Consider the following 15,161-nt stretch of genomic DNA (forward strand, 5'->3'; position numbering starts at 1 on the left):
TTTTATCAAGTGTAACATTTAATTTAATATTGGACAGTCTTTCAGATACTGCGTATTAACCAACAAAAAGTGAATGCTGAATTTGGCCTCTATCCATTGCCTTAAGCAGCAGTGTAATAAAAGCGCAAACATTTCATTGACGGTTATGTGTTCATCATTCCATGAGTTGAACAAAATAATTATTGTTCAGCGTTAAAGCAGTATCTTTAGCCGAATCTCTTGCAGTATCTTTCTGAGTGGTGCGTCCAATAATGTTTGCTCTAATAAGCATATGAAGACTGTTTGACTGATTCTCCTATTCATGTCCAGTGCAGAAGGCAGCTCAATTACTCACCCGTTACCACATTGTCAGTCTTTAGTGACCATTGTCAAACTCCTGCTCTTCCTTCCTTTCTAAAGTTTTGACCATGTGCATTGCCATTTTCTTGCATGCTTCTCTTGGTCAAGTTGCCTTCATGACACAGAGAACGTTTTTCACAAACCTGTAGCTTGCTTACATGATTTGTGGTGAAGATTCACTTTTGCCACTGGAATTAGGTCCAGTAGAAATTATCGAGGTTATTGCAGAGCTTTCCTGTAACTATTTGCAATTTTTTAAAGCAGCGACTGCCAGATCAACTTCCCAAATAATAGGTTTTCTTTGAGGTAAACACAGTGAGAGGCTACCAAATCATGTTGCTAATAACTGGTTCATTTTGGATGTGATGTGAAAGAACCTTGGGCTCATGCACTTTCCCCTGCTCTTTCCTCAGGCAGGGCCAGGATGAGGAGATTGAAAGCTTTCACTTCTATTTTTACTTTATATAGCTTAGCCTTAGCTATAGTTTAGGGAAACAAGCTGATTTCAAACCATGGTTTATTATTTTGACTTGTTTCCTTAAACTATAATTATGATTAAGTGCAATTTTGGGTTCAGATGTAACAAGCTGAGTTAAAAATGAAAGTGAACACTTCCGTTGTCCTCCTTGTGACCACATTAGAGGAGGAGAGCAGAAAGGGAAGTTCACAAGCACTGGTTCTGAAAAGGGAAAGGGGATGATCATGGTTCACAGCCAAGAAAAGGCAGTTGAGGACGCTGGGCAGGTCCATTGATGGATATAGTCTAAGAATAGGGGATATGGACTGGGAAAGTGTGTGGCCTAGGAAGAGCCCCAAAAGCCAAATAGAGTGGCCTAGAAGACTGTATTTTGTTCCCAAGGTTCCCCACCCCTGACTTAGCTTGAGTACAGAGGCTGTGGACATGATTATGTTTCTTCCCATATCATTTTCAACCAGTATCTGAAAATAGCTTTTGCCTTGGAAAATTTAGGATTCTATCTTCAAATTGCAGTTTTTGTAATTACTGCCAGAATCCCTTTGACCAACTCATAGCAACTGCACTTTGGCAATATTCATGCCAAGTGTGGTGTAATAGTTAGAATGTTGGACTGTGACCTGGGAGACCAGGGTTCAAATCCCGATTCAGCCATGAAGATCACTGGGTGACCTTGGCCACTCACCATTTCTCAGCCTAACCTAACTCACTGGGTTGCTGCGAGGACAAAATGGGGAGGAGAACACCACTTTGAGCTCCTTGGGATAAAGAGGGGATATATAAATGTAATAAACACAAACACAGAGATAAATGTTTGTGGAAGTAATGTGCTAATTATATTATGCATTTCAAATTATCAGGGGTCATCCTCATGTTATGTTTCTGATGTGGTTCTCGGAACTTAATATACCAAACCCTGGCGCAGTTCACAGATTATCAAGTAGTAGATATGCACAGCTAAAATTATTATTTTGGGGGATCTGAACACAGTATTCAAAAGTATTGTTGTTGGAGCTTCCTATCACCTATCTTGTGATTTCTGTTCTGTGTTTCACACATTGAACAGATTATCTTTAAAACAAACAGGCCTGATAGCTGCGGTTATTCTTTACGCTGATCATATAAGTTCGGAGTGGATTCAGAATGAAAATTCTGAAGGGCTGGGATTCCAAAGCTGAATCCACTAAAACACTAATTTGTAGTATTCACAACTTCCATATGGTGTTTCTAAAGCCCTGCAAAATGCATGCATTTGTATATCTTAAGGCTGGGTGGAAAAGGTGTTAGATCCCCTTCTGTCTCCCTTCTCCGATTTTCATTGTAAAGAAATGATGGTGTCATTGGATAAATTATTCATTTTTCTTGCTGTAGCACCCAGAGCCCAACTAATTAGATACTGCACAAATATGACTCACACAAGAGTGGTTTTGAGTCTCGCTATGTTTGCCAACCACAGGGTATAATGGAATCTCTGACTATAACAGCTCTAGAATCAGGTGTGTACTCACTTTCTAGAGACTCTTTTTGCTCTGGATGTCTGTGGTGTAGCTCAGCAAATATTTCCGTCGAGACGTATTTCTTTGGAAGTAGGTTGAGCTACCATGTCTAGAAATCCGCCTTATTTTTATCTTAATTGTGTGATCAGAAAACTTAAATCTGGCACTGGAGACCAGCATTAAGCAGATTTGTAAACAGTAGAACTACAATGCTACATCATTACTCTCTGACATTTGTAAATAAATGGAATAAGAGGCAGTAGATTGTTACAACTTTTGCTTTCGGTTTATCAGGAATATTTACCTAAAATTGTTTGCTTCTGTCCCGCATGCACTTATTGTTTTGGTTTCAGAGGTACCTGAGTAATTGTAACTGCACAGCATCATAGCCAATGTGGTATTAAGGGTTGAAGAATGGCTTTTATCTCAATACTTTTTGATTTTAACAATTATAAAATCTTATTGTAATAGATTTCATCCCAATATTCTAATCATACGTTGGATAAACATTAGTTGCACATTATTTTGGTACAATTTACCCTAACCCAATGCAGAGATAATATGATTCAATTTCACATTTCTGTCTAGTTCTAAATGCTTGTTATTCAAGGTTATCTAGGTACCTGGGGAAAACAGACTCTGATAAACAGATTCAGGCTAATCAGGATTTTATCACTTAGGGCCAAACTAGACATTATGATAGGCATGCTTTATTTATTTATTTTAAGAAGCATGGTGAACATTGGCCACTAATTATTTTTTATAAAAATCAGTTGCATAGAGCCTGACCTAGCAAGAAGGAGGGAGTTCGCCCCTTTTCTCCTGCAATGTTGTCCCACAGGAAGCAGCCCCCTCAGCTGCTGTTTAGCTCTCAAAGTGCTATTTTTGATAATATAGGTCATAGTTAAGCACAAGAAGCTATGAGGTGGGATTTTGTGTGTGTGTGTGTGTGTGTGAGAGAGAGAGAGAGAGAGAGAGAGAGACAGAGACAGAGACAGAGACAGACAGAGAGTGAGAGAGAAAAAAATGGCGCTGAGAGGAAAGGCTTCACCCTTCCTGCGTAACATGATTCTGATCTGGATTGTGGGAAAATTTAAGCAGTCAGCATACTTGTTAACAACTGTGCTTAACATAGCATTCAATTTTACCCTCAGTATCTCCCAGTCCTTGCTTTATAGATTCTTCATAGCTGCTGCTTGCGTGAGTGTTGGGAGGACCGCTCCCTCTCCTGCCAACTCCATCCGGCCTAGGGGGCGGGGCCTGCACTACCACTAGAGTTTAGAGGCCTGAGCAGCTACCGGCAGCAATGGACAAAATGGTTTTAAATGTTTTAATCGCTTTTAATTTGCAGCACTTTAAATGGTGGTTGGTGTTTTTTATAATATTATTTCATTATTTTATTTTTGCTTGGGGTGGGATAAGCACTGAGTCAGCACTATTGTTCCTTGCTTTGTTTTGTTTTGTTCTGTTTTGTTTTATTATTATTATTATTCTGTTAAATTATTATATAGTTTGTATTTTGCCTTTTAAGGGGAAGGGTCATGGCTGCCTGGGAGTGGGCCTCAGCCAATAGATTGAGTGGGGCAGGTTCCACAGGGGGAGATGTATTGGGACACCCGATCTCAGTGATCACGGGCAGGAGGAGGAGTTATGCTAAGACCAGACCATGTCATTACCGAGGAGGCAGGTTTAGTCGTTGTTTGAGGACTATCCCTGCCTCCAGGTCTGGTCCTGACCGGAAGGATACAGTAATCAGCAAGGGAAACCCACATGACCTGAAAGTGTTGCTGTGCAATGCCAGGTCAATGATGAATAAAACCACTGCCATCCACGACCTGATTGTGGATGGAGGATTTGACCTGGCATGTGTGACAGAGACCTGGTTGGATGAGGCAGATGGGCCTGTCCTTGCCGCTGCCTGCCCACCAGGTTTCTCTTACGCACAGCAACCCAGGTCATGTGGGCGGGGAGGGGGGGTTGCAGTGATTTTTAGGAAGTCATTAGTTTGCACCAGGCGTCCTATTGGGAAGACCCAGTTTTCTGAGTGCATGTTCTGGAAGTTGGGCAATAGGGGCAGTACAGGATTCCTACTGGTGTACCGACCTCCCCGCTGCACCAAGGATTCCCTGCCCGAGCTGCTTCAGGTCGTGGCGGATATGCTCCTGGAGACACCTAGCTTGGTTGTCCTGGGGGATTTTAACATCCATGCCGACACGACCTTACAAGGGGCTGCTCGGGACTTTGTGGAAAGCATGGCCTCCATGGGGCTGTCCCTGAATAAGTCTGGCCCAACTCATAGCCACGGACATGCCTTAGACTTGGTGTTTACCTCTACGGATGTTGGTGATCTGACATTAACTAAAAGCGAAACAAAAGAAGTGCCATGGTCAGATCACTTCCTGGTGCAACTGGACTTCTCCGCAACCCTTCCCCTCCGCAGGGAGGTGGGACCGATTCGGATGGTCCGCCCCCGCCACTTAATGGATCCAATTGGCTTCCAGAGAGTGGTAGGGGATGCTTTATCCCAAGTTGATGGCCTTTCAGCTGATTCCCTGGTGGCACGCTGGAATGCAGAGTTAACCAGGGCTATTGACTGTCTGGCTCCGAAGCGCCCTCTCCGATTGTATGGAGCCCGGACAGCCCCGTGGTTTTCCCCGGAGCTGAGGGTGATGAAACAATCGTTGAGACGGCTAGAGCGCCGGTGGCGGAAAACTCATTATGAATCAGACCGGACACGGGTTAGAGCTCAACGTCGAGCCTACCAAGTGGCAATGGTGACGGCGAAGAGGGCCTTCTTCGCCGCCTCCATTGCATCTGCAGAAAACAGCAGCAGGAGACTTTTTCAGGTGGTTCGCAGTTTATCGGAACCACCTGTACCACCGGGGCCTGGTAGGGACCCCAAGATCTCATGCAATGCTTTTGCAAAGTTTCTTGCAGATAAAATCGCTCAGATTCAGAAGGAGGTAGACTCCACAGTGGGAGCAGGGCCAGGGCGGGAGAGTGCTAGAGTTCTGTCTGGTCCTGTTATATGGGATCAATTCCAATCTGTTACCTCTGAGGATGTGGACAGGCTGCTTGGACGAGTGAAACCGACCACCTGTCTCCTTGATCCTTGCCCATCCTGGCTGATAAAAGCGAGCCGGGAAGGGCTGGGCGATGGGCTTTGCGGGGTGGTGAATGCTTCCCTCTGTGAGGGAGCCTTCCCAGACCCGCTGAAAGAGGCGGTCATTAAACCGCTTCTTAAAAAAACATCTTTAGACCCGGCCAATTTGGCCAACTATCGCCCAGTCTCAAATCTGCCATTCTTGGGCAAGGTGATTGAGCGGGTGGTTGCTGAACAACTCCAAGCACGCCTGGAGGAAACGGACCATTTGGATCCCTTCCAATCGGGATTCAGGCCTCACCATGGGACTGAAACTGCCTTGGTCGCGCTGGTTGATGATCTCCGGCGGGCTAGGGACAAAGGTGAGAGCTGTTTCCTAGTTCTGCTGGATCTCTCAGCGGCCTTTGACACCATCGACCATAACATCCTTCTGGACCGTCTAGAGGGGCTGGGAGCTGGGGGCACTGCTATACAGTGGTTTCGCTCCTTCCTCCTGGGCCGTGTTCAGAAAGTGGTGGTGGGGGATGAGTGTTCAGACCCTTGGGCCCTCACTTGTGGGGTACCTCAGGGTTCCGTCCTCTCCCCCATGCTTTTTAACATCTATATGAAGCCGCTGGGAGAGATCATCAGGGGGTTTGGACTCGGTGTTCATCAGTATGCAGATGACACCCAGCTCTACCTCTCCTTTAAATCAGAACCAGTGAAGGCGGTGAAGGTCCTGTGTGAGTGCCTGGAGGCGGTTGGAGGTTGGATGGCGGCTAACAGATTGAGGTTGAATCCTGACAAGACAGAAGTACTGTTTTTGGGGGACAGGAGGCGGGCAGGTGTGGAGGATTCCCTGGTCCTGAATGGGGTAACTGTGCCCCTGAAGGACCAGGTGCGCAGCCTGGGAGTCATTTTGGACTCACAGCTGTCCATGGAGGCGCAGGTTAACTCTGTGTCCAGGGCAGCTGTCTACCAGCTCCACCTGGTATGCAGGCTAAGACCCTACCTCCCCGCGGACTGTCTCGCCAGAGTGGTGCATGCTCTAGTTATCTCACGCTTGGACTACTGCAACGCGCTCTACGTGGGGCTACCTTTGAAGGTGACCCGGAAACTGCAATTAATCCAGAATGCGGCAGCTAGACTGGTGACTGGGAGTGGCCGCCGGGACCACATAACACCGGTTCTGAGAGATCTGCACTGGCTCCCAGTACGTTTCCGAGCACGATTCAAAGTGTTGGTGCTGACCTTTAAAGCCCTAAACGGCCTCAGTCCTGTATACCTGAAGGAGCATCTCCACCCCCATCGTTCAGCCCGGACACTGAGATCCAGCGCCGAGGGCCTTCTGGCGGTTCCCTCATTGCGAGAAGTGAGGCTACAGGGAACCAGACAGAGGGCCTTCTCGGTAGTGGCGCCCGCCCTGTGGAACGCCCTCCCATCAGATGTCAAAGAGATAAAGAATTACCTAACATTCAGAAGACATCTTAAGGCAGCCCTGTTCAGGGAAGTTTTTAATATGTAATGCTGTACTGTTTTTAACACTGATTGGGAGCCGCCCAGAGTGGCTGGGGAAACTCAGCCAGATGGGCGGGGTATAAATAATAAATTATTATTATTATTATTATTATTATTATTTAAACAATCCTTACTTCGGTCTCTGGCTCCAATTACAAAGTTGTTCTGATTATATCTGTATTCCTGCTGGTCTACAGTTCATGTAGGCCGCTTCCCGATGGGAATGGATGGATCTATTCAAGTCTGTCCTATTCCTCTTCTGCATGGAGATAGGACTGAGGTCTTCTTGTTCCATTATAAGTGGATTTCCAACAGAAAACGCTTTAAAATCCACAGGCACAAAACTTTTTTTTTTTTAAATAGTACTTGTGAGGCATTTTGAATGCTGTATCTGTTCCTGTTAAATATTTGTTTGCCTTTGAAACTTTAAAAAATTCATAATACAGCTGCTCATAGCCTGGAGTGATTAGCACGCCTTCAGGAGTGATGGGACTTGATGATATTCTGTGGCACTCCATGGGAACTATATGGAAAAGATATGGCTGCTCACATGTGAACAGTAAAGTGTTTATTAAGTGTTCATTCCGATTGGTTTGCAAAGAGGTTATATGGTACCATATCAAGCAGTTGTTATTCCACACACTGAAGTTCATTTTCTTGTCATTTTTCTTAATGCAGAGGCCCGTTTATGTTTATTGTGTAAGAGCCAAATGCACATTAATAGCACAGCCTCTTAAGTTTTCTTAACTTCAGTGGGATTTACTCCAAGATCAGTGGGTATAGCATTGCAACCTAAAGCTTTGGAGTCCCTTTATGAAGCTGTTGGGAGAAGTCCTTAGGAATGTTGGAGCATGACGCCATCAGTCAGCTGATGACACACAACTCTATTTCTCGATATTATCTGAACCAGGAGAGGCTGTGCAAGCACTGGACTGGTACTATAATGCTGTAGTGGACTGGATGTGGTCTAATAAACTGAATTTGAACCCTGGGAAGACTGAGGCTCTGTTGGCAAGTGGTTCTTGTGTCCAGCAATCTAGCCAGTTGCCTATTCTGGACAGGGTTGTACTCCCTCTAAAGAAGGAGTTATGTAGCTTTGTGGTACAGTGGTGCCCCGCAAGACGAATGCCTCATAAGACGGAAAACCCGCTAGACGAAAGGGTTTTCCGTTTTGGAGGTGCTTCGCAAAACGAATTTCCTATGGGCTTGCTTCGCAAGATGAAAATGTCTTGCGAGTTCCTGCGGGTTTTCCCCCCCTTCCCCCCCTTTTTCTAAGCCGCTAAGCCGCTTATCAGCTGATCCGCTAAGCCGCTTATCAGCTGATCCGCTAAGCCGCTTAACAGCTGATCCGCTAAGCCACTTATCAGCTGATCCGCTAAGCTGCTTAACAGCTGATCCGCTAAGCCCCTAAGACGCTAATAGCGCTAATCCGCTAATCCGCTAATGGGCTTGCTTTGCAAGACGAAAAAACCGCAAGACGAAGAGACTCGCGGAACGGATTCTTTTCGTCTTGCGAGGCACCACTGTACTCCTGGATACATTTAGGTGGCCTCAATGACTAGAAGTGCCTTTTACCAGATTTATCTGGTATGCCCGCTATGGACATACCTGAATTGGGATCACTTTGCAGCTATTGTCTGTGCACTGGTGATCTTGAGACTACATTAATGCAATGCACTCTATGTGAAGCTGCCTTTGGACCTGGTTCAGAAGCTCCAATGGCTAGATTGCTGATTGGGGCAGACAGCTGATAGCATGTGATACTTCTGCTGAAACATCTGCAGTGGTTATCCATATGCTACCAGGTCAGGTTCAACGTTCTTGTATTGCCATACAAAGCCTTGAACAACTTGGACACAGGATACCTCAAGAATTGCCTGAGTCCTTATATCCCAGCTTGTTCACTGAGATCATCCGGAGGAGTGCTCATGTTACAGAGGCCTGGTCTAGACTGTAAGTTAAGCATTTAGTGTTGTAGGTTCCATGCTGTGCGACATTCTTTCAGGAGAGATTTGGCAGCCATCCTCCCTTCCGACTTCTCTTGAAGACCTTTTTATGCTGACAGGCCTTTGTAGCTGTTTAATGTTTAATTTTTTTATTAGCCACTTCAGTGATTTGTCTGTATTGTTTTTAAGGTTGTCTTATATTTTAATGTAGTACACCACCCAGTTATTTTATGATATAGCAGCATAGAAATACTTCTATAAACATACTTGCATACATACAGTTCTCAAGGAACTGAAAAGTGGAATGGTGCAACCACATTTGGAGTACAGGCAACTCCCCATTTGCGTGTGAATGCATGCACACACTGTGCCGGGAACCCAGAAATTGGGAGCACCCCAGAGAGGACATCTTTGGGCTCTGGGGAGGGTCTCCTCACAAACCAGAGGTGCAGTGGGGCCTTTTGAGGCTGATCAGCCTTCCTGCCCGACAGCTGACATGTGGGCTAGTGCAGCAGCCACCACTGCTTCCCCATGCGTCAGCTGAGCAAGCCCTGTTGCCCCCTCCCACTCCCCAGTGAAGTGAAGGACATGAGGCAGGAGTTGGTAATGCAGGTGAGCTGTGCATAAGCAAGCTGCCAGCTAGCTCTGCCAAGGCTCTTTTTATTAGCACAATATGCAAAACCAGTCAGATAAATTTTGGACTGTGCCCTTTATACATCTTCCAATCACGCGATCGTCAGGTGGTGCAAAGTTATTTTGGCACCTGTTTCCATCGTGTTACTTTCCCCTTGAACAATGTATGACGAAGGAGACAAAGGTCACAGACAGGGCACGGCAGACCACTGAGAAAGCCAAAGGTTAGATAGAGGGCATGATGTTCAGACAGCTGTGGCTTGTCTGCGGGTGGAAGTGTGCTCCACACCCGAAGGTCACGTATTCAGACAGCTGTGGCTCATCTGCGGGTGGAAGTGTGCTCCACACCCGGCGGTCATTCCTTCACTCAGATTCTTCTATTCCGGGCATGCCTTTTTTTAAAAAAAAGAAAAGTGCCATGCTCCATAATATGTTCTGATAATTTGGGAATTGGCAAAAATTATAAATATTTAGAGTTATTTAAAATATTATCATATTTTAGAGACTCAGTTTAAGAATGGCAAATAAAATGGTTTCTAATTCTTGACAGAACTGTAATGATAGCAAGATTCCTCAGTGTTTACTGTGATGTTATACAGATACCAAAAGTAAAAAAAAAGAGCTATGTTGGTCCATGAGAAAAATTCAAAAACCACGATAGAGCTATACCGTTATTAAGCCAACCAAAATAAATCAAGACAGTATGCAAGCTTTTCTGTGCTCCAGAATTCTTTATCAGGCTAGTTGGTACACAAAGCAAGGTGTGGGAAGGGAAAATATTGGCTGATGGCAATGCCATATCTGGTGGGAGTCTTGAGACAGAATTTGAGAGGAGGTAGCAGGCATTCAAATGAGGCCCTTTAGGTGCTATGAAGGTATCAGGTTGCTTCAAGGCCTATTGGGAACCAGAAGCATAGCAGTGGTGGACGAAAATCCCTAGGAACCGAAAAACTGGCTCTTCCCTAAGCCAATCTTCATCCTTAAGTGAAACACAAGTTAAAGAGATCTTGTTTCCATCCTCTGGATACTTTTTTGGGGGGTGAGGAAGGTTTAAAGAGGAAGGAATTCTAGTTCTGGTTTTTTATTCTTGGCAGGTGAAGGTTTTGTGACATTGTCTCCTTTCCAGTACAACAAATTCTCTTAAATGGGAAACAGCAATTTGCCTTTAAATATGTCACAACCAATTAATTAATTAATCAATACCTACACTTTATAATTGGCTAAAATTTATTTCCTGTGGCCTCCACTAAGCCATTGACTGTGTGATTGTTGATGCCAATGCATGTTCAGCTACTGAGGAGGGAGTGCTAAGAAATGAAATGTTGCCAAACTTGGCACTTCCATCACTGAGGCCTGTGGTCAGGAGGCCTTGTGTTGTGCTGACAAAAAGCAGGAGACAGAGGCATTGGCAGGCAACATTGCTGGAAAGTTCAGCGAAAAAGTCCAGGAGATGGAGAACCCAAGGGGCAAAGAGAACAAGAAGGAAAGGCTGAAGGAAAAGCGATGAACTAGCAGAGTGCCAAGTAGCATAGGTCTCCGGGATTGGAAGTGATGGTCTTCATACAAGATGTCTCCCTTTTTATATCCCTTATTCAGGCCTGCCCCTTGATGACACTCCAAACGTACTTGGCATGATATTTCTAAGTCAACTGTTTCGGTCATCCTTCCTCTATGGTGGCACCTCTCTTGTCTGTGCTAGTGGCGCAGATGAGGAAGTGAACAGATGCATGCTTATATATGAAACATTATAATCTAAAGAGAGTTTACTTTAACTTGACATTTCCCAGTTCAGTGGCATGTCAGGTTGAAGTGAATTCAGACTGAGAACAGGAGGAGAAATGGATCCCCCTCCCTGAGTATTTTTAATCAGTATGGTCTTTGGGCTGCTTGAGTACTCTAGAGCATCGTATTCTAGATTAGTAAAATTATTCCTTTCCCTCAACAAAGGATGTTGTTTCAGTTTTGTACCTTGGAGCTTATGCCATTCATCTAAGAACAAACAGAAATTCAGTAAAATACATATTTCATTGTTGCAAGGGCAGCGTCCAGCATTTGTCTGATAACTAATTAAATTGTGGACCATTTCTAACAACTGTTTCTAACGAGCAAAGTGGTAACTGATTGATCTGATAGCTTTGTTATTGACGCATAACGGTAAGATTCCCAGTTGCTTGCACTATATACAGAGATACATTTATTTCTCTGATTTCCTGAACTGTACATATGACTCCTAGAACATCCAGATGTGTCCAGGACATAGCCAAAAGGCATTATCCAGTAGACATCTTCCTTGTATACAGATATCTATATAATATTTTTTCATTAGCAGAGAATGAACACTTCAGTCCATCTTTGCAGCAAGAGTGGCAGCAATTCTTTACAAATCTGTCAACTTGGTCTGTCTACCAGCCAAGGCACGCCTTAAGTGCAAGTTTAATGGCTTTTTATTCTTCGTAGAACAATGGCCTGTCATAGAAATATTGTCAGTGCTATGCAAAATCAGCTTTAAGATGCATAGTAATACTTTCTAAATATATCATTATTTTTACATTGTGTAATGAATATTTTAAACCAACTGCACAGTAGGCATTTAGAAAGCTTCTGGACAGCATGTTATTTTCATTCATTTAAAAATCTGAATAACACCTGTAATTAAGGGAGAAAACTGAGCCCTGCAAGCTAGGTAGGTTTCCATCTATTGATCTGTGTAAACCTGGCTTACACTGTCAGGGGAGAAACAGTCAACTGCTGAGCTGCTTTGTCACTGACATAAGCTGAGAGGATTTTTCCTCCCTATACTGTTTATACACCAGTCTATAGACCTGCTGGCTGGTTGAATTTTAAAGAGTGTGGAGGTTTAAAGACTTGTCCCCTGAGGGATGATCCTGCCAGTTGGGAAGCGAGCTGAGGCTGTGCTTTGCAGACGTTTGTGTGTGTGTCTTTGTATACGCATGCGCGCCAATTGAGGATAGGGGGAGGGATGGAAACAGCAGTGGGAAAGTCTTGTAGTTCATCTGCTTCGTACCATATTGCAGAGGAGACTGATATGTTTATATCATCTATCTATCTATCTATCTATCTATCATCTATCTATCTATCATCTATCTATCTATCTATCTATCTATCTATCTATCTATCTATCTATCTTCTTTCTCTGTGTGCTCATTTTGGATTGAGGAGCGGAAATATCACAGGAATGTAATGAATTTTTGCAAATACAGATCCCCAGCAATTCCATCACCTGTGCTTACTAATCAGTGTTGTTAAGAAATGAGGGCTAAGTATAGTTTCAGGTGCTCTGTTAACAGGAATCTATATTTAGCACTGTGAAAGCCCAACATATAAAAAACATACCCTACAGAACACAGAAATGCTGGTTTCTCTACTGTGATAGTCCAAATAATCTGAGTAATTATTCAACACTGATTGTTGCTGTTGTTTTTAAAGGACCTGGGCATTAATTTGTATATCTGTATTCAGAGATGAGCGTGCAACCCCAGAGTCGTCCGTGACTGGACCTAAACGGTCAGGGATACCTTTACCTTTTTATTTAGATAGTTTCCTACCCATATTGTCCTGGTCCTAAGAGTGTATTTAAAGTTTTCAGATGTCCTCATTGTATTCCAAGCTTCCATCCACACTTGGACCACATATTACATGGGAATGCTTATTGCCAAGGTGTCTCAAAATTCCATTCATGTCAGAAGTCTCTTGAGCAGGTAGTATGACAATCACTGATTTGTCATGTATGTGAAGTTGATATCTGAAATAAGGTGCATCTGTTCTGATATGTTCTGTTCTGACCTAGCTACTCCTTTCCTTAAAAAAAGCCCTTTACTCACAAGTTTCTTATCTCCAGATGTACTAAGGCCTAGATAAATTTTATTTAGCACTTGCTCATATTCATCCTTCCTATGTGTGCTTCTCCCTTTCTCTCTCTCAAAATTTAGATTGTAAATTCCTAATGGCAGAATCCAGTTTCATTGTTTTGTTACTGTGCGCAACACAGTGCACACTGCTGGCATTGCTGCAGTGTGCTACTAATGTTCTGTGTGATTTTCATTTTCTAGACTAAAAGTCAGCTGACAACCCTACTGATGTTGTCTATTTGGGATAATAGTTTCCATTATTACTCTACTAATTTTTCCAGGCATTGTGTAGTTTTTTATACCAACATTATTTCTATATTAACACACATTACTTGCTGCAAAACAACATCTTAAATAGAAAAGCGAAAAACCAGTCTACAATTCTTGTAAGATTATGGAGACATTAGGTTTATTTTCTTTTAAAATTAAGAGTGAATTGCGCTTGTGACCTTGTGCTGCTGCCGCTGTCCTAAAGGGTTAACTGTACAATTTATGCTTTGTACCCAGTGAAGAGTTCCAGCTTTTTAAAGCATTAGCTTATGAAACGCATATAGAGTTGTTTAGCTCTCAGTAAATTCAGTTTGCTGCCAACTTGGTTCCCCTTTCTCTGCTTGCATTTTAATTGAAACAACATTTGTATTTTTGAGCCAGGATCTGTCAGAAGTCCCTGTGGCTAGTCTGTAGTACAAGTAGCAGCAGACGTGGCCTACCCATATGGTACGGTGCTTCTTGTAAAATCCATATGGCCTTGTTGAAGGGAATCCCAGCGGGGATGTGAAGGGTGTTAATACCCTTCAGGCCAGGCCTTTTCCTCCTGGGGTTTCCATGGCATTGTCTTTGCAATCTGCCAAAGCACAAACTTAATTCCTTTTTAATAATCAATTATTTCAGTCCAGGAACGTGTGCTATAGTTATATTCTGCCCCAAGCCAAATATTGTTTATTTATTTATTATCTTAAAAACCCAAACAGTATTACAAATAATTTTTAAGCACCTAACATTCTTTCTTCTGCATTTACAGGAAGTACTCCAGAGTGTACCCAAATTCTGCTTTCCTTTTGATATTGCAAGGTATGTCTGTCTTTGCTTCTTTTAATAACCAAAATTAATACCACTTGTACACAAATCTATTTGTCCTGGAAAGTATGGTTTATTTATTTTTGGGAGACTAAAGTGATGTGTAGCAGCAATGTTTCAGAGAAATTAAGAAGCAAAGTGCTTTTCCAACTGCAGTCTTCAGTTTATAATCTTGTCAGTGTCTTAGAATTTCAAATGTGCCTTTAGTTTTTTAATGGAAAAATGTATACTTTTGCTTTTAATATTTTGTTTATCAGAAAAGACTTCTTATAACAACATGTGGTCTTTCAGTTTGCGCCAATTGAACTGGAAATGCATTGGTATAAAAGAGATAACAATGTGCTTTCTTGATAAAGGTGGCATTGTAGCCTAGTTCAATACTTGGATATAATATTGTGTTCTGAGTAGGTATTAGAGAATCTTCAGAATAATTTCTTTCCTGCTTAAGCAGTGTTGAACTGGAGTTGTATAAACATATAACTCATCTGGGCTGTTGTGCCATGTCTATTCATTTCAGTGGCAGTGGTGCAGAAGAACTTATCGGAAAGTGTCTTGAAAATGTGCAAGCCCAGGTGTGCTCTGAGAGTTAGTTTTTAGAATATTGTATGGTTATAAATTTCTAATATCCTTACATTTGCTTAAAATATCCACTGTAGGGCTGCAACATTGAATCACTTGGCTAGAATAATTGATCACAAAGTTTCCTCACTTTATAGATTTTATAAA

At 43.1% G+C, this 15,161-nt stretch overlaps 1 protein-coding gene across 2 annotated transcripts in view; it reads left to right on the top strand.

The window, feature by feature from the left end:
• DENND1B (DENN domain containing 1B) overlaps positions 1 to 15,161 on the top strand; it is a 181,493-nt gene that overhangs the window by 49,975 nt on the left and 116,357 nt on the right. For both annotated transcript variants that reach the window (XM_079981343.1, XM_079981342.1), the window contains exon 4: positions 14,380 to 14,429. In XM_079981343.1, coding sequence (XP_079837469.1) covers positions 14,380 to 14,429 — 50 coding nt within the window. The remainder of the gene's footprint in view (positions 1 to 14,379; positions 14,430 to 15,161) is intronic.

The sequence above is a fragment of the Podarcis cretensis genome, assembly GCF_951804945.1.
Source record: "Podarcis cretensis genome assembly, chromosome: 6".
NCBI lineage: Eukaryota > Metazoa > Chordata > Lepidosauria > Squamata > Lacertidae > Podarcis > Podarcis cretensis.